Source organism: Aspergillus alliaceus, assembly GCF_009176365.1.
Source record: "Aspergillus alliaceus strain CBS 536.65 unplaced genomic scaffold BDW43scaffold_9, whole genome shotgun sequence".
In the NCBI taxonomy this organism is placed as follows: domain Eukaryota; kingdom Fungi; phylum Ascomycota; class Eurotiomycetes; order Eurotiales; family Aspergillaceae; genus Aspergillus; species Aspergillus alliaceus.
In genome coordinates, this window is record NW_022474692.1 from 573465 (window position 1) to 601427 (window position 27963).

The following is a 27963-nucleotide window of genomic DNA, read 5'->3' on the forward strand; positions in this document are numbered from 1 at the left end:
CTGACGCTAGACTATAAGTGAACAGTGACTTAGGGCTATGTAATTGTTTGGCTGCGTGACATCATCACTGTGATCGAGAAGCATTCGCTTTGCCAGAATCTAAATCCCAAGTGGATCGATTACTCTGGCAAAGGGAACCATATTTTCCGGCAATATCTGGTTACATATTGGTGATGTATTCTGATGTAACTTCTCCAATGTTCCTGATGGGCTTTCAGTCATGGGTATATAGCTAGAAACGTCGCCGCTGTTGATGGAATCTGTGGCGTCTTTCTCATACAATCCAGAAAATAATACAAAACTCTTTTTGAAACAACCTTGAATCTATATTCAGATTACTTCTACAGCATATCCACATACGAGTCACAATGGCTGAGTCTGAGCATCTTCGTATGGCTGCTCGCGCCGAGCAGGATTTGAACACCTACCAAGCCAAACAGGGTCTTGGACCGAAGAGTGATTCTGGTATGTGGATTTTCTTCTCTTGTACTGAAGTTAGCGCTAAACAATGGCACAGTTCTTGAGTCCAACGTTGACGAAAGGGCTGACAAAAAGTTCCGTGAAGCAACGGGCATCAAAACCGGCCGAGAGGCAGGCGCAACGGGGAGCAATCGGAAACCCATTCCTGAAGACGAAGGAGGCACTCGAGACTCTCGTGGAAGGTAGGTTATATAATCATATCCCATACTATCGGATCATAAACTGACTAGGAGTAGACTGGCGCCCGCTGGCGACTATGAAGGTGTTGGAGGCCCTGAGGACAAAGTAAAACTTGAGTCTGAACGCCGTCCAGGTGACCAAGACACGCTCAATCTTCAAGATTTGAAGCGTCAAGGTCTTTCTCGGTAGATACATCATTGGTTTACGGAAAATCTCCTGAGAGGCCTCAGAGTATTTCCTGCATTACTGGACTTATTGTATATTATAACGTTGTTTTAATGATATGACGTGACCTTCTGAACTCCGCCTCATGTGTGTGTTAGGATCCAGTTAGCATTCCGTAGCATCTAAAGCACTCAGTCAAGCTCTTGTTATGATTGGAATTACTCTTAAAGGAATTAATTTTAGTAGATCACTTAGATTTTTGAGTGGATCAATTACTGACAGGCACCTGGTCGAAATAAGGACAGTCGTCTTTTGGATCTCACTCAGCACTATTATGATAACTAAAACCAAACCCACACCAACATCATCATTAGGCCAACTATCTGCTTAGAAAGCGTTCCAGTAGGTTTATCTGGAGCTTGGGACATGTTGGGTACTTGTTTTGAGCCGCTGTTGACTTCGGATTCCCGCCACTTTCGGAGGCATCACTCATTGGCCCCGTCGTGTTCCAATAAGCCCCTAGTAGGAGCCTAGGCTCACAACTCATCAGAATTCTTTTAGTCTAGTCTACAGTCGACTCCACAGAGCTGCGAAGAAAGCACTACTAATATTCTCATTCAACGAATTGCACTACCCCGCTTCTATACTAACCAATCCCTGTTCCTCGCACGGTGATTTTTAATGCCACTCGTATGATGATGCGTGCTATATGTCGGAGCCTGTTGTCGGACTTTATGTCCGGATCCGAGTCTTACTCTCTCTTGCTAGGCTTAGAGGACATATAAAGTCATCCTCCCCCTCCCTCCTGTACAGCTCGTTTTCTTCACTCAAAACTACATCCACGTCATATATACCAACATGTCGTCTACTACCGCTGACCAAGCAACTGCCTCCCAAAAGCCGTTAGAGACTCGACTTTTTATCAATGGCAAGGTAAGGCTGATCCCTGGCATTATGGCTGAGAGGCTTCATTTCTCATACGATTTCCTTCCATGCATGTAGTTCCAATCAGCTACGGATGGCAAAACGTTCAAGTTGATCAATCCGTACACGCGCGAACCAATTGCAGACAGTAAGTTGCTTCATCAACTGCCTATCCTGCAAGGTATAACTACCCATAGCACGCACTAACATTTCCCTTAGTCCACGAAGCAAACGAGCAAGACGTGGACAAGGCCGTGGCAGCCGCTAAAGCCGCTTTCCCTGCCTGGAGAGACCTCACACCAGATGCCAGGGGTGTCTACTTGCGCAAATTGTCAAATTTGATTCGCGAGAATACTCCCGAGCTCGCTCGCTTAGAGTCCATCTCCATGGGTAAGCCTGTATCCATCTTCTTTGATGCCGCATTAGCGGCAGACAATTTTGGCTACTTTGCAGAGACCGGCTGGCAAGCACAGGGAACTAGCAGCGTGAACACCCCTGGACATCTAAACATCTCACTTAAGCAGCCATACGGCGTCGTTGGTGCTATCATACCTTGGAATGCTCCGCTCATAATCTTCGCCTTCAAGACTGCCCCTGCTTTGGCTGCCGGAAACACCGTGGTGCTCAAGAGCAGCGAGAAGGCACCATTAACCGTAAGCCTCGGCAATTCACCTCTCCCTCCATATATCCTCGCTAATGACACGCTCGGGGACAGTCTGCCTTCATGGCCAAATTGATTACGGAAGCCGGTTTCCCACCCGGCGTCATCAACATCCTCTCTGGCTTGGGAACACCAGCCGGAAGCGCCCTAGCGTCCCACATGGACGTACGCTGTCTCAGCTTCACCGGCTCCTCCGCCACCGGGCGAAAGATCCAAATCGCAGCAGCTAAATCCAACATGAAAGTGGTCCACATGGAACTAGGCGGCAAATCCCCCGCAATCATCTTCGAAGATGCGGATATCGAAAAAGCAGCCGAGAAGACGCAGTTCAGCATCCAGCTCGGGAGCGGACAGACCTGCGTCGCGAACTCCCGCATCTACGTACAGGAGTCTGTTGCAGATAAATTCTTGGCAGTCTTCAAGGAGAAGTTCGGTGCGGCTCGCATCGGCAATCCACTAGATCCGACGACGACTCACGGGCCGCAGGCGGACAACATCCAGTACGAACGAGTGAAGTCATATCTGGAAATTGGCGAGAAGGAGGCGAAGCTCACAATGGGAGGCGACGCCGGAAATGGCTTCATTAAGCCGACCGTTTTTGAGAACGTCCCTGAGGACTCCCGGCTCATGAAAGAGGAGGTCTTTGGACCTGTTGTGGCGATTAATACGTTCAAGACAGAGGAGGAGGCGATTGAACGGGCTAATAACTCCGAGTTCGGGCTTTATGCCTCTGTTTTCACGAAGGATATCGATCGTGCGGTGAGGCTATCAAAGCTCCTCGAAGCTGGTACCGTCGGTGTTAACTGCACGAGCCCCACTATTGTGAAGGATATGCCGTTTGGCGGATACAAACAGAGTGGCATAGGTCGAGAGGGTATATTGGAAGGCTTGGATAACTTCCTTCAAACAAAGGCTGTTTTGATCAGTACAAGTTCTTAGTAGGTACATCTGCTATTGTTTTTGTTACTTTTGGATATGGAGCCTATATAGTAAAGCTCATGGCATTTATATACATATCCATATACACACGGTCATACCTCTCTAATGTTTGCCGCCATTACGTAGTATTGAATCAACCAATCCACACATTAGGTGAACTCCCAGCGAAGACATGTCGAAAGCTACGAAGAAAAGGCAAAAGTGTACATAAATAGCAAACCTCCATAATTACTAACCTAAAATTTTATGCTCACGACATTACTCGTGAAGTCATTATGAACACTCTTTTTCTTGCAACATAGAACATTCAAGGCAGGCCTATAGGCAGCTTTAGAACACATATATAGAGATATATCGCATAACAATGCCATTAGAAAAGGGCAAGGAACAGGCCCATCAGCAAACCGGAAACAGACCCGACAGTAGGCGAAACGAAGGGGACAGCAGTGTTGGGGGTAGGGATCGATGAGGAAGAAGACCCCTTGTTGCTAGTGCTCTTCTTAGTCGCGGTGACCTTGACGTTGTACCCGCTCTTCGTATCGTATGGGAAGGGGCTCGTATAGTTGTATGTCGCAGTGGTTCCCTTGTAGGTCTCCTTGACGATGTTCAAAATTCCATGGCCAGCTGAACAGTTGCCACTTGTCAAGGCGTTAGGCCACACCGGTGAGAATTTAGAATACTCGCCAGCGGACATCGGGCCAGGGTATGTCTCATTGAGTCGAAGGTTGGTAGTATCAACATCATAGTTGACGTAGCCGGTCTTATTAGCCACAATCTCAAGGATATTGGCACCACAATCCCACCGACCCAGAGATGGCAGACCCCAGTTTGCCGACAGAGAAGCGATGATCGAATAGTGAGTATAGAACGTATCATCTGTGGTACCCTTAAGGTGGTCAGGAATGGCACCACCCAAGAGGATGCTAAAGATCCTGTTTGTCTTGCTGTAGGTATCGTCTTCATCAAAAGTGAGGAGAAGCAAAGTGTTTTCCATGAAATAGGAGTTGTCGAGCAACTGCGAGACCCAGCTACGTTCCCACTTGGCGGCGAAGGTAATGTTGGTATCGTGCGCATCGTTGGTCATGTTGGGGGTAATGAAAGCATACTGAGGGAGCTTCTTATCGGCCAGATCGTCCTCAAAGCTAGTGAAGTTCTTGATCTGGCGTAGACGAGTGCTGTTCTTAGTGACCGAGTCAAACAACACCAACGGGTTGTGCTTTCGCACATAATCATTGGCATTAGTTTTTTGGTTGGAGAAGTTGTATCCCTGGAAGCCAGGGTAAGGAATATGTTCCTGATACTCTCCCCAGGCAATATGCTTCGTGTCGAATAAGTCGGCGATGGTCGAGACATTGGCCGGGATCTGGTTGAAATTATCGTTGTCCATGCCAAACGTGTCTCCTCCGGCAGAAGCGCAGTAGTTTGGCTCAGAGGGATGGGTAACTGCATAGAAGTTGTTGCTTGGACGATCAGTAAGAACTTTCGATAATTGAGACAACTCTAGTCAAGGCACCTTACAGGGTGATACCCTGCGTGGCCAACCATTTCATATTCGCATCTGCGGCTGCATCCTCGAAGTCCTTTGAGATGTGTGTTAGAGAATGGGAATCCTAAGCGCAGGGTGTGCCTCTCACGATGTTCTCCAACCAAACTTGATAGAATTTGTCGAAGGCCAAGCCAGTCACATTAGATACAGGAGAGTATGGCTCGGTGGTAGCCGCAGCGCTTTGGATATCCGAGAGAGAAGGCTCGCTCTCCTTCGCGGTTTGGGCATAGGCCAAGGAGGCCGTGACCAAGCCTGTAATGAAGGACTTCATCTTTCGGATTTAAAAGTGTCTCTTCTTGTCGAAAGATCGTCCCTGGCCCAGATACAGAAGGAAAGATGGAAAGAATGATCAGCAAAGAGAGTGCGATCACCTGTCTTTATAGGTAAGAGCGAGGAAATCTCCACTGCATGGCACCATGTGCCATACGCATGAGGTCGGTAGGGCGTATGCAAAGATAGTAGTTCAATATATTGCGCTACTGTCAGGTTGTATCCACTGAGACCGTTGGATGTCGAGTGTTCGGAATCACGAGGCCAGAGAAGTTTGTCTCATTCGATAATTGTCATCTCGGCTAATTGAAGCGCAGGCAACAGCTGAATCGCTTAGTATTTCTTTTGAAAAAACTAGGCTCAGATTGGCTACCGGAGGGGACAGCCCTGGGAACCAAGGAGAAAGAAACCCCTTGCAGTTCAAACACAAATTCATACATAATTTAGAGACCCGTTCCTCGGTGGGGCATGGAATCAGGTCTGGGCGAATGCTTATCCACGGCCTCGGTGGGGCCAAAAGTCCGGAGGTCCTTTAGACCCCACGTGCGCCATCTTCTGGTCGACGACGAAAAGCGACAATTTGCTCGAACCTCAGTACCCTTGTACGTGGGAGTGGAGAAGTAAGTGCATCTAGGATAAGAAGGTAGTATCAAATCAATTCGTTAGCCATCTTGTCCGGTTCAGTCGGAATGGACGTAACCCTCCCCCCAAGGTTAGAGATGTAAGTGTTATCACCAAAATACCGCATGATCAACTATAGGTTATTCTTCTGGTCATTCACTCTTCACGGGGAATACATGCGCTAGCATTGTTAATATCTAATCGATAATTATGACATATAAGTTGAAATATGTGGCTGACAGCCGCAGCCGACATGCCTGATAAGATTATTAGTAAAGTCTTGGTATGCTGGGCAGCCCTCTTAATGTTCCTATACAAATCAATCATCATGGCTATTTTGCTGGGCTTGTCTCATTGTTTTCCCTTCTAGGTTGAATTGCACGTGGCCTGTGGTCTTTCTTATGGTAGCATATTTAAACAGAGGCGGTACGGAAAGGTCAGTCCAATATTATATACACACCGGCCTAGTAAATGGCTGTCTATGATATCCTTGTTTCTTTACTATGGCAGAACGGTATAAATTACCGGGTAAAGCCCTACGTATAGTGATGACCCATCTCCGAGTGATCCTTAAACACTTATCTTCTTACCCTCATCGACTCTAGAATGATGGGCCTGAATAAAGACGTCTCCTAGTACAAAGCAGTACTCCGTGCAGTGAGTGGCACTTTTTAGCAGCTACCGTGATCACATAAGGTAGAAATATCATAGCTCAGCATATATTCTGAACTAATTCAGCTATATAGAAAGCTAAACATAATTTTAAACTCAACTGGTTTTGGAATATTTATAAACACAAAGTAATTTAAGAGTTCCACGCCTTGATCCGTTCAATTAGCCATGTGCAGGATCTTCAATATATAAATTCAATATCCCGGGCCGAAGCCTCTTTCCCTTTTAATGGATATATAAGCAACAATCTCAACCAATCATACAATGGCATTTGATTGTACGTATATCTTCCTGTTCTCATCACGGCCGCGCACGATCACGTGGTACATTTCGACCTCGGCAGATCGAAGTCCGATCTGGGGAATCGACCGACCGCATTAGCCTCCGCAACCGCGGCCGTTACCCTCCAAGTCGTTGACTTCCTTTGCGACACGGTTCATACTGACGAAGCATCATGATTGTACAATGAGCTCGACAAACTTTGCTGCAGCTCAGGAGCGGGTTCTGGAACGTCGCCGTCTCCGCGAAGCCGAAGCTCGCGCCAGATTTACGGAACAGCAGCGGGCGTCTCCAGTCAATCATCCCGCATTCCAAAGGCTCCCATATCCTTTTAATAGAATACCTACTTCGGGTCTCTCTTTATGGAATACGATAAAAGGCCGTGATGGTAATAGACCTGCCTTCCGTGTGGGGCAGGTTGATGCCGAACTTTTGGATGAGGAATTACTTGGATTACTGAAAGGCCAAGTCGGGAATGCTTTGAAATATTTCGGGGTAGGCCTCTATCATCGCTATAAATGTACGTTGGATGGTATCGGTTAACTTTCTATTATTCTAGCCCCAAGCTCGAGAGGATTGGTCTCATGAAGTTCAGTTTGCTCTACGTGCAATCTTGTTTAAGCTCTCGATATGGGATCATGACGCATCCTACGGCGCGGCCTTACAGAACCTGAAGTATGTAGACACTCGTAGCAAGGGACCAATTCATTCAGCTCCAACGAGGTGGCAAAAGTCTTTGTATGGCCTTCTCACAGTTGGAGGTCGCTACGCCTGGGAAAAATGGGAGGGCTGGTTAATTAACCAAGAGGGCGGCCATGAAGAGGTGAGTGCTGATAGTGGCACTTCAGTTACACATTATGCTCACGTCAATAGCCATCGCGGGAAGTGCGGATGCTAGCTCGTATGACGGACCTCGTTACCACGACACACTCGATCGCAGCTTTTATTTCCTTCCTTGTATTCTTAGCCAACGGCCGATACCGAACGTTAGTTGACCGTATCCTCCGCATACGCCTTACTCCTCCTTCTGCACAGGCAAGCCGCGAAGTATCTTTCGAATACTTGAATCGACAACTTGTGTGGCACGCATTTACCGAATTCCTTCTTTTTCTCCTGCCACTTGTTGGGATCAGTAGGTGGCGACGATGGATATCCCGGGCGTGGCGGAAAACAATTTCTAGCCTCAAATCTAGCGATGGGGACTACGAGGAGACTGAGAAGCAAGGAGAGTTAGCTTTCCTTCCTGAAAGAACCTGTGCCATATGTTATAAAGCGAGCAATCCAGAGTCTGCAACAGAAAGTGAAGTGATTGCTGCGTCGGCTGCCTCTGGAGGAATCCTAGGATCAGCCCAGATGGACATCACAAACCCTTACGAGGCAATGCCTTGTGGCTGCGTATACTGCTTTGTCTGTCTGGTGCAGAAAGTGGAGGGAGAAGAAGGAGAGGGTTGGGTCTGTCTCCGCTGCGGCGAGATTATCAAGAAATGCAAACCCTGGCACGGTGATGTTCTTGAAGAGGCTCGCCCCCAATCAAGCTCAGGGAAAATTGTTGGCTTTGCTGTAGATCATGATGCTGGCATCAACGACGATAAGTTAGAGAAGGGGGCGGATGACTCGGTTGAGAAATCCAGCTTACTGCAAGATTCAATGTCAGATGAAGCAGTACAGCACTCCAGCCAGTGGTCTACGATTGATCGGGAAGCCGAATAATAGGGATGGTGTGGGTAACACACATTAGGATGAGGAGGCAGGATAACAGATGCCAATCATTCCATCCTTATGCATAATCTACGTGGCTACTTATATTTATTATTAGAAGTCAGCTTTCATCGAAGGTACCCCTCCTTTTCTTACATGGAATCTAGCCAGGATTTGTTATGAGTACACGTATCCACAAAAACTCTTATGTTTCTGACGGCATTTTCCGGGATTTCGGGATAATCAATGCTGTGGCTTATTTAAAATCAAGTGTGGAAGTATGTACAACAGTCTTTCCACTGAATTGGGAATCGTCAATAGATATTTTTATACCTAAGAGCGAAAGTGTACTAGTAGGACTCCGTACATAGTTAGTGTATATACATCCAGCAGTCAGCAATCCACCATCGCCAATAATAAAATCAAGCGTTCCCCACTTCCTACCCGAGACCTTCATCAAATCATCGCCTTCAATTATGAATACACCCAGAAACTACAACTAATAGGATCAATTCCGATTATCCAACAACCCCCGCAACGGACATGTCGCCGATGTTCTTCACGGAGGGCACGTCCCGTCAACTCCGAGTTATCGGATGAGGGGGCTTACTCCCACCACACAGTAACCTATCGTTTTTCTCTACATTTTACATAAAGCCGTAGCATCTATCTCTACCTTTCCTTTGGGACATAGGACCATTGAACAGTCTTGAAGTCTTCAACTGTATTCTCCACCGGAGCTGTTCAGCGCGCACCATGGATCCCTCCAACCCCGCGGTCTCCTCAACCTTTGGGGAAGCCAAATACATCGAGTTCCCTTGTCTTCCGGAGGGTACAAAGCATGAGGATGGAACGCTTGCGCTGAATCGTTACTCTTCAACTATTACCAGAGGCCATGATTTCCCTGGCGCTAAGGTTGGTGTTTACCTTCGAAACTCCGTCGGTCGTTGTTTGATTTGGACTGTGCTGACAGCTTCACTAGGCAATGCTCTATGCTGCAGGTGTTCCCGATCAAAATGCTATGGCAAAGAGTCCTCAGGTAGGTATTGCGTCTGTTTGGTGGGAAGGAAATCCGTGTAACATGCACCTGCTGGATATGGGCAAGACAGTGAAGAAGTCGGTCGAGGGTCAGGGTATGATTGGATGGCAGTATAACACTATTGGAGTTTCAGATGCGATCACCATGGGTAGTGAAGGTAAGTGACATAGGAGAAATTCTGAACCTTTATTGGAGAGGCATTTGACAGTGCAACAGGCATGAGATTCTCCCTTCAGACGCGTGAAATCATTGCAGATAGCGTTGAGTCAGTCACCTGTGCTCAGTACCACGACGCCTGCATTGCCATCCCTGGATGTGACAAGAACATGCCAGGAGTGGTGATGGGTATGGCCAGACATAACCGGCCATCTATCATGATCTACGGAGGGACGATCCAAATTGGATACTCAGACCTTCTACGAAAGCCAATCAGCGTCTCAAGTTGCTTCGAAGCCGCTGGTGCCTATGCATATGATACTTTGCGTCAACCAGACGATGGTGGAGACACCAGCAAGACCAAGGATGAGATCATGGATGATCTTGAGAGACATGCCTGTCCCAGCGCGGGCGCATGCGGGGGTATGTTTACTGCGAATACAATGGCCACAGCTATTGAATCGATGGGTTTGTCGCTACCTGGGTCTTCTTCCACCCCCGCCACATCCCCGTCAAAAATGCGGGAGTGTGTTAAGGTAGCAGAAGCGATCAGAGTTTGTATGGAGAAGAACATAAGGCCCCGTGATCTCTTGACTAAGCGATCTTTCGAAAATGCCCTCGTTATCACGATGGCTCTTGGAGGAAGCACCAATGGTGTGCTCCACTTCCTTGCCATGGCTCGAACGGCCGGCGTGGAACTTACTCTGGATGACATTCAGAGGGTCAGCAATAAGATTCCATTCATTGCCAACCTTGCCCCGAGTGGAAAATACTACATGGCGGACTTGTATGATATTGGAGGTGTTCCGTCTGTCCAGAAGCTGTTGATTGCAGCGGGCTTGCTCGACGGTGATATTCCGACGGTTACCGGAAAGTCTCTGGCAGAAAACGTGGCATCCTTCCCATCTTTGCCGGATGACCAAGTTATCATTCGTCCTCTAGACAATCCTATTAAAGCAACCGGTCACCTTCAGATCCTTCGCGGAAACTTAGCTCCCGGAGGAGCTGTGGCTAAGATCACCGGCAAGGAAGGTACCCGATTCACAGGAAAGGCACGGGTGTTTGATAAGGAACACCAGCTTAACGATGCCCTTAATCATGGTAAAATCCCCCGGGACGAGAATCTGGTCATCATCGTCCGCTATGAAGGCCCTAAGGGTGGACCTGGAATGCCGGAGCAGCTCAAGGCTAGTGCAGCACTGATGGGAGCTAAGCTTACCAATGTGGCACTGATTACCGATGGAAGATATTCAGGGGCAAGTCATGGGTTCATTGTAGGCCATATTGTACCCGAAGCTGCGGTAGGAGGACCAATCGCCGTTGTCCGTGATGGAGATGTGATCACCATCAATGCTGAAACCAATAAAATCAGCATGGATGTTTCGGATGAAGAGATTCAACAACGACTGAAGGAGTGGCAGCCACCAGCACCACATGTCACACGAGGTGTGTTGGCCAAATATGCACGGCTGGTTGGGGACGCTTCACACGGCGCAATGACGGACCTCTTCTAGGACTTTTCTTTCTATATACATATTACTTGGCAATAAATACTATAATTAAGTTTTTGTTTTGTACAACTGCTTTCTTGAGCTGAATATGTTGTGATCCACTTGGGTATCAATCAGATACATGCATAGGCACCCTATCATATGACACACACACACGCATACATACATACACACACATCAAAGAGCTCATAACTGGATATGGCACCAATTATTCACAAAGAGGAGGATTTATTTCAGTTGTTTATGGGCATCAATGACGTGCCTTGCTTAGCTGAGCCACGAGATGCACGCTGACGCCATAAGTGGCCAGCGACGGATGACTCATCCTCGCCGATCCTCCACGCTGCTCCTTCCGAGCCTGTGACAGGCCGGCAGTGTGTTTTTCGCGCCAACATTGGGAGCTCAGGACCAGTTCTTCAGCAAAGAATCGCTTCCCATGTTTTGACCCTTGACCAGAGGGAGCTACATCGCACGGGGCCGGACCCTTTTCACATTCCTTTCTTCAAGTGAGACGCTCAAGTTGTTTGTCACACAAAGTACCCGCTTGTACTTTATCTCCGTACGAATTCTTTTCTCAGGTATCCTTAGTTCTGGCTAACGATTCGCTCCATTGATCGTAGCAAATATCCCACGTTTCCCCCCATCTCCTGGAACGTACCATAAATTCGTGTGACCTGTATCTGGAGCTCCTTTCGTGTCGTCTCTCCCGGGATAGAGTCAACTCGTCATTGGGACTCCCTCTGAGAAACAATAGTCGCTCCTTTCTTGGCTTTGCCTCAAACTGTGGATCTTCCAGATTTCCCCGGAGCGCCCAAATATACCGTGAAGACCAACGTGGTGGATGCTCATCATTTATTGGTCCAATTACTCGCTGGGGGCGCACTTTAGATACAAACTAAGAACGTCGGGTCGCGGTCTCTCCTTACATCAGAGGAACTTCTGAGGGATCTAAAACGTAATTTGGACTTGTCTCACCATCCTAAACTGCGAATTGCTTGGATTGACCCGCTCATTTGCCTCACTTTTGAGCTAAACCAATCTTCCCACCAAAGAGGTTCCGCCGTTCCATCTCGTGTAGATTTCGACGTGCATTCCAGAACACACATCCACCGTACACTGGAGAAGGATCGTCCGGGTGAGCTGTTTGGCGCTAGACACCGTGGCTTGAGAAACGGTGAACGAATGACTACTCTGTCCAGAAAGGGGGAGCTGTTCAATTGGGCTGGATCGGCATCGTTATAAGTTCAAACCTTGTCGCAATGGGGCCGACTGATTCGCCAGCACTTCCCATTACTTCTCGTCTCGGTGTATCGGACCTTGGTGTTGTCATACGTTTCTGGGACTCTATCTACTCCATTTTTACCAACTCGGGTGCTTTCCTTTCTTTCACACGCCTTTCTCAAAGCTTTGGCTGTGATGGAGCCCTGAATTCAACCAAAGCCTTGTTTCTGAGTACCTGTTTTATCATCATGGCTGGTTGCGGGGTCTTGTCTGTGATTCTGCGGCGCAAGGCCTCTAGACGGGCTTTGGGGAAGAAGCGTTATCGCCGTGCCAGACGACGAAATATCTCCAAGACTTCTGCAGGAACCATTACCTCGTCTGATGATGAAGGATATGATAGCAGTGGCTCGTTACGGCATGGCACAGTCAGCGGATTGTCAGGGGAGAAGGCGGAGCCTCAGCACCGCGAGCAGCCAGACGACGGTTTGCGCACCCCTAGCTCTACCTTGCGATTAAACAATTCTGACAGTCAAATAGCGCAAAGCACAGACCCGGGCCTCCTCAAGAAACATTCGACCTATGTCTCCTATACTACATCTGTTGCGACATATCCGTCCGTGAGGACATTTTATAGGCCGCATCCACAAAAGGACAAGTTGCCGATAAAACCATCTCCAATCCCGCTGTTTGTCTTCGTGCATGGGCTGGGTGGATCCCTGGCCCAATTCAATCATCTGCTGACAAGCTTGTCTAATGTCGGACCGTGCTTTGGGATAGATCTCCCGGGCTGCGGATTATCGAGTTTTGAGCCTACCTCCTGGGATGCATATACGGTCGAGGCACTTGCAGAATTGCTTGCCACGGCTATCGAAGAACACCGTGACAAGGAAGCAGGCCAGGGAATAGTTTTAATTGGCCACAGTTTGGGCTGTTCCCTTTCAGCGATGTTGGCGTCTTCCACCTCTCTTATAGGACCCGGCCTGAAAGAGCACATTCTTGGGCTCATTGCTGTCTGCCCTCGAGCATCTCCCCCGTCTTCCAAGGAAGTGACGTCCTTCCGGCGTCTGCTCCATATTCCAGGCCCTGTTTTTGATCTCTGGCGCTACTGGGATCGACGAGGCGGGCTGACGAGCGCTAGTGTCAATCGACTCGTTGGCGCAGATGCTGATCCCGATACAAGAGGTCTCCAAGTGCGGTACAACAAGCAGAGCAAAACCCCTGTGTGGAGACGCATGGCTTGGGGCACTCTTCCTACATACAACAATGTCGACGGAAAGCCTGTCGGAGGTATTCCAGGAGAGGAGATCTGGGTGGGAGTGAGGACACCAGTTTTACTTGTGGCCGGCGAATCTGATACAGTAACGAAGCCCGTCGAACTGCAAAAGATTCTCAAGTTCTTCGGGGACAAAAGCTCAACGATCGAAAAGGGTAGCCATGGTAGCAGAACTATCCCTGATGCTTCTCGAGTTGGTAACCAAACACCTGCGCCCTATAGTCGCTTGGCGAACGAAGAAGAGTTCGGTGTTGAGCCTCAAGTGGATGAGAAGAACTTGCAATCTGGTTCAGAGAAATCAGTTCAAGCTAAACGCTCCGTCAAAACAGTCATTCTGCCAGCTCCAGCTTCCCATGCTCTACTTTACGATCGCGCGACATATCGCACCCTAGCTGGCATCATCCAAGACTTCCTTCAGCAGCATGTTGATAACCGACTGAGTCTCGGGTGGCAGTTGCAATATCTTAATACGTCAGGCAAGTGGGACGTCAAGAACCTGGTCAAGTGGAAGAAAGTCACCCCTGTTTCAGAGCGCATGTCCGACACATTTGTCGCGCTCAAAATGTTACGAGAGGTTGATGAGGAGCATAATCCAGTGCTTTTCTCGCAGGCGTACCGTGACCAAATTTATGCAGTCATTGATATTAGCTACGAAAACCCGGTCTACAACCCGGCCTCGTTGGAAAAGGGGGGCATCCACTACCACAAGCATCCTACCGTGTCGAAGATCCCACCAACACCAGATGAGACTCGGGATTTTATTGCCTTAGTTGACAGGCTTCAGAATGAGATCACCGAGAAAATGAAGAAGTCTGGCAACAACCAGACTCCGCGTCCTGTAGTTGGAGTGCACTGCCATTACGGGTATAATAGGACCGGCTTCTTGATTGTCTGCTATTTGATCGAACGTTGTGGTTTCAGCGTACAAGAAGCCATTGACGAGTTTGAAAGTCGTCGCCCACCAGGCATTCGACATGGACACTTTATTGATACACTGTTTGTGCGATACTGTGTTGGGCTTAAGAGAGCACCGACTCTTTAAAAGATAGATTGGTCTTCCTTTCCGTCTTTCTACTATTTGCCTTCCCCCTTTTCTTATCCCTCTCGCTTATTTTCACTATTGTTATTGTTTTCTTCTCTCTTCGTTTGCTTGGGTTATACGGCGTTTAGCTGGAGTGGCTTGGGACGGTGTAATGATGAGTTATGACAACTACGTATTTGATAGACTGTACAGTAGCTCGTGATAATAATAAATACCCTTTCTTTCATTGCCGTACCTATATTCTGTATAACCGACCATCCCTGTTCTTAAACACGGCCACGCACCGAATAGAGTAGTTGTGGAAGAATGCTTAGCAGGTTCCCCTTGTTTCCCTTTCTACAAGCTCACCAACGGCCAGCCTAGAAGATAGAAGTGACTAGCTTAGCCGCTCCCGTTTTACGAACCACCAATCTGCAAGGAAAGTCACACCTGAGGCACACATTTTTAGGGTTACGCTAATCCCGATACGGGTCACGCCAGCTTAGTCACCCACAAACCCACAACGAGAAACCGCGTGATTGTCCGTCCGAAATTTCGAGGTTTGATCTGACCGACCGACTCTCCAACGACGACAACGACCCATCCTCTCACCTCGCCCCCCTTTCCAGTTCACCTTCGATTCCCGCTCGAGGTACAAAGTCGCAAAAATGGGTGGTGTCACCGTTCGCGATGTGGACGTAAGTTGTCCTGTTCCCCCTGCACCTACACCTATGTGTTCCTGAAGTCGATATGGCAACCGGTATCTGGAAGAGGGGGAAACGGACGAAGGACAAGTGTTACGAGTTCAGGGCTGTGGGACAGAAATCTTGGGGTATTCTGGATAAGCTGGGATATTGTGGACAATCGTTTACGTGAACGGCAACGATATGTCTCAATCGAATCGCAAAGCATCGATTGATGGGATCTGCGATTGGGATGTGTAGGACATATAGCGCCACCGATATACGCATCAAATTACGAGTTTCAGATATCCGAAAACTGCAAGAGGATCTTCAGGAACACAAATTACTGCATTGGATGAAGTAAAGAACATATACTGACGAATTTTTGGACTACAGGCGCAGAAGTTCATTGCTGCTTACTCTGCGTTCTTGAAGCGTCAGGGCAAGCTCCCCATCCCTGGTTCGTAACCTTGTTTTAACTGGAATGATTGACGGCCGATCGGAAACTGATATTATGTGCAGGCTGGGTTGACACTGTCAAGACCTCTTGCTCCAACGAGCTCCCTCCCCAGGACGCTGACTGGTACGACTGAACCAACAACTCGTTCTCTCATACGCTCCGACATCTCTGACAATTACTAGGTACTACGTTCGTGCCGCTGCCGTCGCCCGTCACATCTACCTCCGCAAGACCGTTGGTGTTGGCCGCCTCCGCAAGGTCCACGGCTCCGTCAAGAACCGTGGCTCCCGCCCCAACCACCACGTCGATGCCTCCGGCTCCGTTGACCGCAAGGTCATCCAGTCCCTCGAGAAGATCGGTGTCCTCGAGCACGACGAGGACAAGGGTGGCCGTCGCATTACCCAGTCCGGCCAGCGTGATCTTGACCGTATCGCCAAGACCACCGTTGACGATGAGGAGGACGAGGAGTAAATTAGTCTCCGATTAAAATAATGAAAAAGTCCTGATGTGTTCCGCCTTGCCTCTTTTTCCTTATTTTTTTCCCTCTCGCTTTTAAGCCTCCGAGAGAAAAATCGGGTGAAAAACGGTCGAGTACGCTTCGTCGGCATGGATCGAGTGGGATTGATGGCTATGGACTCAGGGAGAGGAATGAAGTTTCTTTATTGTTGCATATTACAATGTTCAATTTCCTGATGACTCGGGGGCCTACTACGGAGAATCTACCAACCTTTGACTACCCAAAGACATCCCATCTCTCTGCTTGTTTCACAACATATTACCTCGTCCTCAGCCGACTCGACAGCATCTCCTGTTTCCCCCAGATCCAAAATAGAGAGCACGTGTGATATCAACTTGATGGATTCAAGTATTGGCATACGGGAGCGTAAGCGTAGGTTATATAAAAACAACCGTAGATATGTACAAACTACCACTCAAGCCCTAGTCTATCGATCGATCGATGGATCTACACCTTATCTCCCCGACTGCGCCGTAGGATCCTACAATTTCTCAAGTCATCAGCCGCCGCTCCCCCTCACAACAAGAAGAGAGATATCAAAAACTCACCAAGTAAACCTGATAAAACCTCATCTTCACCTCCTTCTCATCAAAAACCACCCGTCCAGCCCACGGCACCTCAATCTCATTCTCCGCATCCGCCTTAAGCACATACCTCACCGTCCCATAAAGCATCAACTCCCTGTCTCCCCCAAAATAAACCCGCGTCGGAAAATGCTTCCTCGACTTCACATGCGTCCAGAGCCCGTGTCGCAGATTAAGGATTTCTACACATGTTACACATACATTATTAGTCTATGTCGCTGAACATCCCCACATCCGTATACTGTACTTGTAGATAGATCCTGGGGGCGTCAGTTACCATACCTTTAGATCCGTTTGCGACCTTCGACCCCATGATTAATGTGGCATCTTCTGTGAAACTCTGGACGTATTTTTCGTGCAGGAACTCGGTGTCGCTGGTTTTATAGAAGGATTCTAGGAAGGAGATCAGGGAGTCGCTGTTGGGCGGGGAGAGGATGGGATTTATGGTGAGATTGTAGGACATTTTGTTGGTGGGTTGGGGGTTTTTGTAGTTAGATGGAGATAATTGGGGATATTTATGGGATTTGTCTATAGAGTAGTAGATAGTTATGTTTTAGCTACGATGTTTATATGCTTTGGTTGGTGATGTCAAGTTAGCGGTTGTTTCGGGCCGATGAAGGTAGGGCTTTCCGATCGGTATCCGATGGTCTGGTTTTAAGAGGTGTGGGTGTGGGTGTGGGATTTGGGGGACTAGAAGTTTGGGTGGGAATTTGAGGGTAGGTGTGGTATTTAATTGTTGCTAGTTTAACTAGTTTTTTTGTTTTCTTGTGGACGGTGTTTTGCGGTGAGATAGTTGTGATTTACAAATTGTATGAGCTATATACGAACTAGGCCGATTAAGCCTTGTAGTCTTCTTCAGAGACCTTGAAGTCCTCCCAGCTCGCCCGGTCGGTACCGTTGGGTCGAGACGCCCTGTCAAACTTGTTCTCAACGCCTTCAATTTCACAAACTGGTCGGACAACTTCAATATCCGCGTTGTATGCCTTGGAGTACCATTTCTCTGTGAGTGCGTCTTGCTCGTTGTCATAGAGATGAGGGAATCGAGCCTGCATAATCTTCAAGACAGTCGATGAGATACGGTCCACACTATCACAGTGTCTCAATTTGAAGAATTCTTGGGGCAGTGCAGCTCGCATTTTGTCCTGTTCCTCCTCGGGGTACATTCCAACAGCAAAAAGCAGCAAATCATAGTGCATCAGAGACGCTTTACCATGGTAGGAGCCGCCATTCTTCGCTCGATGGTAGAGGCCGGTCAATGCTGCAATGGCACCCATGCAGCCTGTGCCATAATCTGAGATGGGGAAGGGAGGAACCACAGGGCTCGAGAGACCCATGAACTGTCCCTGTGCCCATGCAATGCCGGTAACCTGCAGTGTCTGTGTAAGCATTTTTACAAGTATAATGAATTTGGGTCTACCTACGCAGTCCGCAATCTGTTGCCAACCTGCGCGCCCAGCCCATTCTCCCTCATATCCGAAGCAGTTCTCATTTACGTATACGATCCCTTTTCCACGTTTCTCTGCCAATGAGGCAAGAGCGTCAGGACCATAGCCCAGTTTCTCAATAGCACCTGGGCGATATCCGTCGACGACGACATCTGCATCGGCCAAAAGCATTTCAAACTGACGTCTTCCTTCCTCCGTTTTTAGGTTCAAATCAGCAGCATGTTTGCCCATATTACCATCCACCTGGAAGAATGGCACATCTGAGAGGCTCGGGCTAGTGATTTTCAAGACATCTGCTCCGTACTCGGTCAAGATCCGTGCAACAGTAGGGCCGGCGATAATGCGACAGAGCTCCAGGACTCTAATTCCTTCGAGGATCTTCTTGCTCCCATTGCGACTAGCAGGAAAGGCTGTGGGAGGTATATCACCACCCAGACGGGACACTTTCCACGGGGGTTGTTGGACGTTGAGTTCACCCTAAACACACGCGATTAGCATCATTGGTACATAGAACGATAAGCATAAATGAGCAAAGAGAGTGTTGCATACATGTGGAGTTTTAAGAAAATCTTCGTATTTAAATGCCGTCACACCAGCCTGTCTTCTCTCCTTGTTCATTGCTTCCAATTCTTCGGCTGTGTATTTCTGCACGTGGCTCTCGATAACTTTGATAATTTCTTCATAATCCGTCAAATCTGGACGGTGTCCATCCAGTCCTATCATGTTTAAGGTCGTCGTAGCCTCGAGGGAGCCATGAATATGGAAGAATTCGCCCTCTTTCTTGGTCCTGTATAGATTCGCAGACATCCGGCGGTAGCCATTAGACTGCGCAGCAAGAAAGTCGGTATCTAAGCTAGTCAGTTAATACTTCTACACAGAGTTAGATCTTCCCAACCTTTCAACTTCTTTTTGACCTCCGGGTCTAGCTTGGACAGTCCGTCGACCTTAGCCATGTATGCCTGGCAACCAAATGCTGTAGCTCGCTCAAGGTTGACCTTCACATTCCGTTTTTGAGATCCGTAGCGTAAATTTGCGATAGCAGCTGCCACTGACCCTTCGACTCCTTTCAGGGCAGCCAGTGTTTCTGTCTCCTTAAAAGGGATTGGGAAGTAGACCTCATCGTAAGCGGAGTTGAATGACACTGCATCTTTGTTTCTCACCACCTCTGAGGGAAGATTGAGACGTTCGGCTTGATCACAAAGGAAAGAAAAGATGCGCCCTGTCTCAAGGACAGGTGAATACATACTCCCCATGCCTGGTTTGCTAATAGTTAATGGGAAGGAGTTCGCAAAGAGGAAAGACGGAGCTTCGACTCAAAAAGCCTACGCAAAATTATAGAAGACTAGATATATATAGTACTTTATTGGCAAGGATTTATAACCAACCCACGGTAGAGGGGATGCGGAGAATATTATATATGACTTACTTTTTTCGCCTTTCGGAAGATAGGTTCTGGTCGTGGGCGTTCTTCAGGTCAATTCCGAGGCGACGTCCGATGGCTGTATATGTGGCAGATCGGCACCTGCAAGACATGTTGCGGGACACCTACCTTGCCAGTTAGAGGCAAACAACAATGAAAATGGCCTAGAGTCATTTATGTAGAATGAGACCAACCCCGCAAAGAAAGTTGATATCCGAAAGATGCGGTGGGTCTGGAGTTCCTTTCGGATGTGAGGCGATAAGATCGGAACCCGATACATAACTAGATAACGCGCTGATATAAGCATAGTTGCCCAAGGCACAGTTTCTCAGGGTATAGAAACAATCACCCTAGTTCAATAAACATCGATTATGATGTACCTCCTGATGAACGAGGTAAACATATGTCTCTTCAGGCACTGGGTTACCTTTGCAAAGGATGGAGACCCATTACGAAAAAGCGTAATATTCTCTGTATCTCTACTTGGCATGTAGAAAATATATATATTTGCAACAATAGTGGAGGTATGAGCAGATATCTTTAGATAGAATATATCCTTTTTCTTGGAGAGTTTCAATGATCATCTAAGGGAACAAAGAGGGATAACTAGCTGTGACTAATTGCTAGTAACGTTAGTCATACCGTTGGCCTTCGTAATCGTTGTCCTGGGCCCATCATACGCTGGAGTTCTAGAGGAATGTTTCGATCGAGCCCTTAACAGATATGTGGCGTCGCTGAGACCATCCGCCAAATGACCTGTCTGGAAGACAGCAACCCAAAGGTTTCTTGATTATAGGCAGACTGAGCAGGTCTGCGAAATGTCTGCGTTTACCTGATCAAGAGAGATGTTTAGGACGATCTTCTACATGGGCTTTTCTCTATTTCTGTTGATGTGTATAATAGTAGTAAATATAGTACCAGCCTAGACCATGGTCCTGCCAATTGGTAGTTTCGGTTGGACGGCCGAACGTGCCTGGTATCACCCCAGTTAATATCATTTGGAAAACCACATACGTAAGGCAAATATAGAAAGTAATGTATTGTCAAAGACTTCATGAATTTGCAGAGTGGGTCCAATACACTAGAAACCTATGATTTGCTCGAGTGAAACGGAAATGCTGTGGAAGCAAAGGGGATCACAGACTGGATTTCAATGAAAACCTATTGTGTAAGATTCAACCAAGATATTGTCTGCAGCCCTAAGTTCCATCTCCGACCTGCGTTGGGTTCCGGCCTCCGCGGGTTTGCGAATAATCAGGCCAGATGCTTTTCAATTCGACTTAAACGAACAGTCTTAGTGCTTCAATGAAGTCCAACATCGCTGCAGGATAGAATAGCCGGTCTCCGTGCCTGATTACTAACTGATCAATGAGAGGTTAGCCCTAAGTGCGCATACATACATACATGGCCCCCCACCACAAAACACCCCACCCCCACACTTCAATGGCTTACAATTTTGCTGACGATTTGTATGTGCTATGTCAGATACTCTAACCAGCTCCAACTTGCTATATACTTAATGGGGGGATTTAACCCCTCAAAACCCCCAGGTTATGAGGGGAAGGGCCGAATAGCCGCGGAAAAAGGTCGGCAATGATGCCTTTATGGAGGAAAAAGGGCGTGACGACATAAGCTGAGATCCTTCAAGACCCCACCTCGAAATCAAGATGGCGCAGTAGATCCTGGAAATTACATCCGGGCCCTGGAAGAAAATTAGTACAGATACATACGTACATACATTACCGGTGAACGGAGATCCAAGTTGCATTCATCCGTCAATCAATCCAATGAACGATTAGATCATTTAAATGGCTCACCCTCTCAAATTGCAGTGCCTGGACAAGGTTTCCCGCATACTGCAACTGGCAAAGCGTTCTGTTACATTCTCTGGAGCAAATTAGAGTAGACACCAAGATCACATTCGTTGCATGACCACGATCTTCTTGCTGCTGCAGACTTAGTGTGTGCAGTAAGAAGGAGGGGTGGTGAAAAAGAGGAAAAGGCAAAAGAAAAAAAGAAGCCAACCAGTCAACGGTTTTAGACATGAACACCCACGTGTGACAATCCAGGAAAGTTATCGGGTGCCGCGAATCGAATAGGGTTCCGCTCTGCTTTCCTCATGCGACCAAACTTCGTGCACGAGCAGGAGGTATGCATCTTGATATGCTCGTCGATCCGGTATCCGAGGGTTAGAATCGAGTGGAGCGCATTCGGTGTTCCAAGGACACTTGGAATTTTGTATAGAGTCTTGGAGACTACGACATCGTCATACTTTTCAATTGTGTCACTTTTTTCTTTTTTCCTTTTTTGATGGTATCCTTGGAAGTGGAGCATTGAATGGAGTATGAATTATTCTCAGGTATTAGAGATGACGTGGTATACAACCACGGAGTACTTAGATGTATTTAAATGTATGTACCGGATACTTTGCACAAAGAGTACAGAGTACCTTGTTAGTTTCTATTAGGTTGTTTTTTTACTTTTTCTTATTCTTGTATGTGTGTGAGAATTGAGGTTTGAACAAGAAACTGGAGAGATAAGCCGGTCATGGTGTGTAAAATACCATACAGCAGGGCACGATACTACGGAGAAGTCTGGGTTGCTCCGGACGGTCCCGGCGCTGTCTGAGGCGGGCCCAAGGAGTGTCAGCCAATCAACAGGCCCACGCGATACGATAGACGGCTCCTGTTCGTACGGCGCCATGTATTCAATGTTACCGCTATAGTATGGGGACTATGGAGGTAGAAGAAAGATAAGAAGGTCGCACTGGCCTACAAGATGTACAGTACATTTTAAACCATGTACTCCGTACTTTCCCCCCTCTCCCCTTTACTCCGTACCTCCCTTTTTCCACCCCATAATAGGAGTAAGGATCCGGAAGTTCAAGGTATTACTCATACCGTACCTTCTTTGCCTGCTGATCATCCGGCAGTCACTCTTGTGGCCGCCTGACTTGACATTCCATCCACGACTGCTGCTATTATTATTTTTATTATTATTCGTACTATTATTCCTGACGGGCTGCTCCTTACTTTCCCCCCTCCTTCTTTCTCTCTTTCTCTCTCCCTTCATCACACTTGTCCTCTCCTCTCTAGGATCAAACCACCACCAAGGATCAGATACCATTCTACGTGTTGGTTTTTCTACTTCGTTCCTGAACTCTTCGGTTCCGACGGTCGCGTACCTTAAAGAAGACTATCTGAACTAGCGCGTCGCATCGCATCTGCCCTGACGTATCATATCATTGCTACATCTCTACTTCTGCGGTCAAGTCTTCACCCAGTGTGCCGTAAGTCTCCTACTTTACTTTCCAACTTCCTCTTTCCTCTCGTCTTTGTTCCAACATTTTGGTCTTCTACTTTTCCATGGTTTCCCGTTGTACATACTCTGTACATAAGCACAGCCCAGTTTTTTAGGTATCCAGTCAGCATCTCTTCCATTCTTTGCCCCCGTCGTGTCTTCTGGTTGGTGGATTTGTTCGTCTGACTCATGTGATAACAGATTAGCCACCACAACTTCCAAACTAAATAATAATATTCATCATTCTTCCCATCATGGCTGCTCAAACAACTACCTCTAGCATTGCGATGGCGCTTGCTGGCAAGACGGCCTCTGTTGATATTCCCAAACCTCGTTCTGGCTTCACCTCTGGTGGCCGCGATTCCTCTCGCTCGGGACATCCTACCATGTTACCGACTCCCCCCAACTCCATCTCTCCGAATCTTGCCCCCCAGGCCTTCAAGGGCCAGGATGTGAGACAGCCCGCATCTCCTCCTTTTGCCACATCACACGTTGATTCCGATATTGATTTGGGCGACGCCGATGCAACCAGCCAGAATCAGCATCATTCGGACGCTCGTGATCTTGAAAGCGCCGGGGCAATAACCCCTGGCATGCTCGCCAAGTATCACCTACCGGAGATCTTGCTGCAGCACGGTCCCCTTGCTATTCGCCATGTCATGGGCTACCTAACCACTTCTGTGCCGGGATTCTCCCGAATCCCCCCTGCTAAAGCCCGACGACTGGTCGTTGCGGCCTTGGAGGGTAGAGGCAATGATGAGAGGAATGGTGGCCCTGCAAATGACGTTATCTTCGAGAAAGTTGGATGGGGTCGTTGGGACGCACAACGTCGTGGCGAACCCTCGCGGGATGTGCAGCAGCAGAACTTGTCGCCACCATCCAGCTTCTCGAATTCGTTCTCCCAACGAGGCATACAGATTCCTGCGAAGAGAGGCAGTCTGCAGCCATATGGATCCAGTTTAACGGGCGACTCGGCTGTCTTCTCCTTTACAGAGATGGATTATGGTGGGCCTATCTCGGAGCATGAAGCGGATAAGATGTCTCTCGATGGGAACGAGCATGAATACTGTTCATCTTCTGAGGCCCCGGAAGATGAGGTCCAGGATGAGGATTGGGGTGAAGAGGATGTCACCGACGAAGAGGATTGGGCACAAATAGGCGCTGCAGCGCTTCGTGCGCGGTCTTTGAACGGCGGAGGTGGTTTCGTCAACGGACACCATTCGTCGCCTCAACTGCGAGGTGGTGGGCCTGCAGCATCCTCGTTAGCGAAATCTGCGCCGCGCAAGCCCCCTATTCAGCAGCTTGGTTTCTCCCTCCCAGAAGGCATGGTAGGGGATACCCAAGAGCGCGCCGCAGTGGAGGCTCTTCTGCGTCTTGGTTCTATGTAATGTGAATGGACGGGCGTTTTGGAAGGACCGGTCAGATTATGGCCCATTGCGTTCATACTTCAGAGCTCCGTGGCTGGTCCATGACTCCAGCATATTTTTTTACGTTCTACGACTCTTGCCCTTCAAAGGGACGTGCCAGCAGGCTCGACCGGTTCGACGTGCTGGCTATGATGCATTGGGACTTGGAATTGAACTGGCGTTCATATGGTATTTTCTTATAAAAACTTTGCAGCGGAGACTGCAAGTTATTGCATTATGCCTACATGGCATTCATTCATTCCTCTTTTTTTTTTTTGTTCAATTGTGGGTTTTGCAGTGACTTCGATTAATATCCTGCTACCCTTTGTTCATTGCATATGCCTAGATGATCGGGCGAACATCTCTGCTCTCTGCTTTGCATTATAACATACCGAGTTGTATCATCTCAACTTATTGTCCATATATGATTCTGGGCAGGTACCGAAATTACTGATGGCATCATCCAAGACTGGGGGCAAGCCCTGCGGTGATGGAAATATTAAATAGAGTTAATCAAGGTCTGCCTTCAACGGCGACAAGTCATATATAAGAGAGCTTGTTATCCTCATCACTCCACAATTCCAGGTAGATAAACCCGATATCAGATCATCGGATGAACGTGTGAGTGTTGCTCCACATCTCCACCGACCCTATATTATTGGCTACGTGATATAGATCCTGCCCCTTAACACCATAGCTCTATTATTGATCCTAGTAACCATTGCATGCCTAGAACACAAGAATAAACTAATATAAGCAACCAATAATCTCAACGCACAAGTCACAGTAAAGCAAAGAACTACATCCATCCCAACCAATCCCATCAAAGCAACAGTACTAGCACTGGGTCCAGAGATTTATTTCCAAACAAACCAAATAAAACACCCATCCCGATTAATGGCCAGAATTTCCACAGTAAGGATCCCCCACCCCCGGATTACTACTAGTAGATCATCCTCATCCCCACAAGTACACGATCACCGCAACCTACTTATCATGAGCATCATTAATCCTCCTCCAAACCTCCGCCTCCACCTCCGCCAACTTATTCCCCGCGCTCCAGAGCCACGCCTTCGCATTGTCCAGGAACCCTGGTTCACCCGTCGATCCCGCTGTATTGGTCGTTGCAAAGTGGAGTGGTAGCTGGGACGAAGGCCCCGAGATAGATGTACTGGTTGTACTAGTGGGCGGTTGGTAGAGGGAGGCGTAGGGAGTCGTTGTTGAATTCGGGACGTGCGATTGGTGGTGGTGGCGTTGGGTTAGATGGGATGGGGAGGAGGAGCTGTAGCCGTAGCCGTATCTGGGGGTGGTTGGGTTGGTGTTGGACGAGGAGGGAGTAGTAGTGATAGTACTAGGAGGAAGAGTGGTAGGGTTAGGTTGGGTACTTGCCGCGATTGGTGATTGTGCTTGTTGGGTGTCGGCTGGTTTGGGGGTTGGAGGGTTTGAGGGAGAGGAGTCTTTTGATTGTTGAGTTTCTGGTGGAGGAGGATGTGGTTGAGCGCCGGGTTGAGGGGGTGGAGGTAAGGTATTAGTAGTTGTGGTCGCGGCGTTAGTTGTGGTGGCCGGTTCTGGGGGTTGGTGTATAGGTGCTGCTGGGGGATCGGTTGGTGCTGGGACTGGGTGTAAAGGCAGACTGGCCGGTTGGGCTGTGGCGTAGATTGGGGAGTAAGGTGGTGCGGTCGATGTTGCTGAGGTGGTTGGTGGTTCACCGTCGTCTTGCTTGGAGGTTGGAACTGGAGATGAGGTTGAGGAGGATGAAGTGCCAGGGTTATCCCCAGCTGTGGTTGGGGATGTGGTCATTATTGAAACTGTAGGGGATAGTTAATATATCGCAAATTACAGCATGTTTGAAGAGGACTAGAGCAAGAAGCTATCACAAGGGAGCTAGAGAACTATTCAATTGTAGCTCCATGCAGTAGACGTCATAGGAAGGAGGGCCCACGTGAGGTAGCTGTCATGTGATGGTAACTGACCGCCTTACAGAATTTTCAATCGCTCAGGGTGGCCGAAAATACAGCCTACGGAAATCGCATAATATACTGTGGAATAAGCATATTTAGAAGAAAAGGAAATAAAATAAACTTGCAGACAGTAAAATACAACTGGTACAAGGGAATATCACACTGCTCTATGCTCAAGAGTACACAGTTCCTTGACGCATATCTCTAATTTTCAGCATCTGGCAGTTACGCCAGATCCCCCCCTTTTCCCCACTGAATTCACATCCAAAAACGAATTGAACTTAATCAATCGCTTAGCCGGAGCCACCCTTGAACTTCTTTCCGAAGAGGATGAGCTGGACCTGGTCGTAGATGGACAGGACACCAGCACCAGCAACACCACGGAGGATGTTAGCACCAGCACCCTTGAAGAGAGACTTGACACCCTCCTTGGCGACAATCTGGCGGAAAGCATCGAAGGAAGAGTTGTACTTGACGGCCTCACCGGAGGTCATCATCATACGACGACGAACGGTGTCAAGAGGGTAAGAAGCGATACCAGCACCAGTGGTGACAGTCCAGCCGAGAAGGAAGGAAGCAAGGAAGTTACCCTCAAGAGGACCAACCAGAACAACAGGCTTGATGGAGTCGTACATTCCGAAGTACAGACCACGGTAGACAACAATTCCAAGAACAGAGGGACCGAAACCACGGTAGAGACCGGCAATACCATCAGAAGCAAGAGTCTTCTTGTAGACGTCAACGAGACCGTTGAACTGACGGTCACCACCGCCCTTGGCGGACTTGGCGTCGTTGGCAAGACGGGTACGGGCATAGTCGAGAGAGTAGACGAAGAGGAGGGAAGTGGCACCAGCAGCCTAATATCAATTGTTAGCTATCGCTCATTTCGCACGCGGTCTTAAGGGATACATACACCACCGGAGGCAAGGTTACCCATCATCCACTTGGCGTATCCATCACGCTCCTTCTTGTAGGCGAACATGGACTTGTAGGTGTCACGGAAGGCAAAGTTAAGAGCCTGGGTGGGGAAGTAACGGATGACGTTGGCAGTGTTACCACGCCAGAGAGAGACAACACCCTCGGAGGCGGCGGTACGCTTGAAGCAGTCGGTGATACCGTTGTACTTGCGGTCAAGACGACCAGCGCGGATCATCTCATCCTGGTTCTGGATGAGGAGCTTGATACGCTCAATAGGGGCAGCAGCAGTCTTGGAGACGGCAGCGGAAACACCACCCACTGTTGAAATCAGTTAGTACGTGTTGACTTCGGGATTAGGGATCCTCTGATCTCTTTTTTGATGGGAATTGGTCGATTCGCCTCTGGCTGATCGATCAAGGGGTGTTCAGAAAAAACATACTCAGGAAGTCGACAACGAATCCCTGTTGTGAAAAATTCTGTCAGCGAGCAATCCCAAGAACAATGGCATGTTCTTCCCGTCAAATCTTCGGCATCTCATATTCCCACATGGCTGCGATGGTCGATTCAATGCAGCAAGTGCAGTACGATCCATTGAGACCTGGAAGCGCGAGAT

At 48.2% G+C, this 27963-nt stretch overlaps 13 protein-coding genes across 13 annotated transcripts; 7 read left to right on the forward strand and 6 right to left on the reverse strand.

Annotated features, from left to right (window-relative positions):
* Nucleotides 1-368: 368 nt before the first annotated feature.
* BDW43DRAFT_308576 (uncharacterized protein) lies at nt 369-849 on the forward strand (the record flags this gene model as incomplete). Its single annotated transcript, XM_032046531.1, has 3 exons — nt 369-465; nt 518-662; nt 717-849. 3 exons carry the CDS (start codon nt 369-371, stop codon nt 847-849), a joined length of 375 nt encoding a protein of 124 aa, XP_031903152.1.
* Nucleotides 850-1419: 570 nt separating this feature from the next.
* Nucleotides 1420-3452, forward strand: BDW43DRAFT_268144 (aldehyde dehydrogenase domain-containing protein). The gene is made up of 4 exons (XM_032041085.1): nt 1420-1758; nt 1828-1897; nt 1969-2402; nt 2465-3452. The coding sequence occupies exons 1-4, from the start codon at nt 1684-1686 to the stop codon at nt 3347-3349; spliced, it is 1464 nt and encodes a 487-aa protein (XP_031903153.1). The 5' UTR covers nt 1420-1683; the 3' UTR covers nt 3350-3452.
* Nucleotides 3453-5820, reverse strand: BDW43DRAFT_268147 (acid phosphatase PHOa). Its single transcript, XM_032041086.1, has 3 exons — nt 4984-5820; nt 4868-4929; nt 3453-4809 (listed from the first exon to the last, which is right to left on the reverse strand). Exons 1-3 carry the CDS (start codon nt 5164-5166, stop codon nt 3720-3722), a joined length of 1335 nt encoding a protein of 444 aa, XP_031903154.1. The 5' UTR covers nt 5167-5820; the 3' UTR covers nt 3453-3719.
* Nucleotides 5821-6871: 1051 nt separating this feature from the next.
* On the forward strand, nt 6872-8590 carry BDW43DRAFT_268148 (pex2/pex10/pex12 family protein). Its single transcript, XM_032041087.1, has 3 exons — nt 6872-7232; nt 7297-7560; nt 7611-8590. The coding sequence occupies exons 1-3, from the start codon at nt 6924-6926 to the stop codon at nt 8445-8447; spliced, it is 1410 nt and encodes a 469-aa protein (XP_031903155.1). The 5' UTR covers nt 6872-6923; the 3' UTR covers nt 8448-8590.
* Nucleotides 8591-8971: 381 nt separating this feature from the next.
* On the forward strand, nt 8972-11144 carry ilv3B (putative mitochondrial dihydroxy acid dehydratase; the record flags this gene model as incomplete). The annotated part of the gene is made up of 3 exons (XM_032049861.1): nt 8972-9350; nt 9418-9631; nt 9691-11144. The coding sequence occupies exons 1-3, from the start codon at nt 9192-9194 to the stop codon at nt 11142-11144; spliced, it is 1827 nt and encodes a 608-aa protein (XP_031903156.1). The 5' UTR covers nt 8972-9191.
* Nucleotides 11145-11968: 824 nt separating this feature from the next.
* BDW43DRAFT_252491 (RNA 5'-triphosphatase domain-containing protein) lies at nt 11969-14867 on the forward strand. The gene is made up of 2 exons (XM_032039833.1): nt 11969-12845; nt 12900-14867. Exons 1-2 carry the CDS (start codon nt 12401-12403, stop codon nt 14675-14677), a joined length of 2223 nt encoding a protein of 740 aa, XP_031903157.1. The 5' UTR covers nt 11969-12400; the 3' UTR covers nt 14678-14867.
* A 349-nt stretch (nt 14868-15216) lies between these two features.
* On the forward strand, nt 15217-16672 carry BDW43DRAFT_268155 (40S ribosomal protein eS19). The gene is made up of 4 exons (XM_032041088.1): nt 15217-15354; nt 15736-15799; nt 15862-15922; nt 15982-16672. The coding sequence occupies exons 1-4, from the start codon at nt 15325-15327 to the stop codon at nt 16268-16270; spliced, it is 444 nt and encodes a 147-aa protein (XP_031903158.1). The 5' UTR covers nt 15217-15324; the 3' UTR covers nt 16271-16672.
* A 3-nt stretch (nt 16673-16675) lies between these two features.
* Nucleotides 16676-17406, reverse strand: BDW43DRAFT_268157 (uncharacterized protein). The gene is made up of 3 exons (XM_032041089.1): nt 17183-17406; nt 16865-17082; nt 16676-16797 (listed from the first exon to the last, which is right to left on the reverse strand). The coding sequence occupies exons 1-3, from the start codon at nt 17361-17363 to the stop codon at nt 16771-16773; spliced, it is 426 nt and encodes a 141-aa protein (XP_031903159.1). The 5' UTR covers nt 17364-17406; the 3' UTR covers nt 16676-16770.
* Nucleotides 17407-17695: 289 nt separating this feature from the next.
* On the reverse strand, nt 17696-19982 carry BDW43DRAFT_268160 (CAIB/BAIF family enzyme). The gene is made up of 5 exons (XM_032041090.1): nt 19772-19982; nt 19241-19600; nt 18895-19193; nt 18322-18822; nt 17696-18267 (listed from the first exon to the last, which is right to left on the reverse strand). Exons 2-5 carry the CDS (start codon nt 19596-19598, stop codon nt 17737-17739), a joined length of 1689 nt encoding a protein of 562 aa, XP_031903160.1. The 5' UTR covers nt 19599-19600; nt 19772-19982; the 3' UTR covers nt 17696-17736.
* An 836-nt stretch (nt 19983-20818) lies between these two features.
* Nucleotides 20819-22130, reverse strand: BDW43DRAFT_268164 (uncharacterized protein). The gene is made up of 4 exons (XM_032041091.1): nt 21821-22130; nt 21583-21711; nt 21218-21467; nt 20819-21126 (listed from the first exon to the last, which is right to left on the reverse strand). Exons 1-3 carry the CDS (start codon nt 22097-22099, stop codon nt 21303-21305), a joined length of 573 nt encoding a protein of 190 aa, XP_031903161.1. The 5' UTR covers nt 22100-22130; the 3' UTR covers nt 20819-21126; nt 21218-21302.
* An 869-nt stretch (nt 22131-22999) lies between these two features.
* Nucleotides 23000-24555, forward strand: BDW43DRAFT_252703 (uncharacterized protein). The gene is made up of 2 exons (XM_032039836.1): nt 23000-23054; nt 23267-24555. Exon 2 carries the CDS (start codon nt 23320-23322, stop codon nt 24451-24453), a length of 1134 nt encoding a protein of 377 aa, XP_031903162.1. The 5' UTR covers nt 23000-23054; nt 23267-23319; the 3' UTR covers nt 24454-24555.
* Nucleotides 24556-25158: 603 nt separating this feature from the next.
* BDW43DRAFT_252687 (uncharacterized protein) lies at nt 25159-26599 on the reverse strand. Its single transcript, XM_032039835.1, has one exon. The coding sequence runs from the start codon at nt 26269-26271 to the stop codon at nt 25459-25461; it is 813 nt and encodes a 270-aa protein (XP_031903163.1). The 5' UTR covers nt 26272-26599; the 3' UTR covers nt 25159-25458.
* Nucleotides 26499-27720, reverse strand: BDW43DRAFT_252612 (putative mitochondrial ADP,ATP carrier protein (Ant)). Its single transcript, XM_032039834.1, has 2 exons — nt 27346-27720; nt 26499-27289 (listed from the first exon to the last, which is right to left on the reverse strand). Exons 1-2 carry the CDS (start codon nt 27583-27585, stop codon nt 26726-26728), a joined length of 804 nt encoding a protein of 267 aa, XP_031903164.1. The 5' UTR covers nt 27586-27720; the 3' UTR covers nt 26499-26725.
* Between the last annotated feature and the right edge of the window lie 243 nt (nt 27721-27963).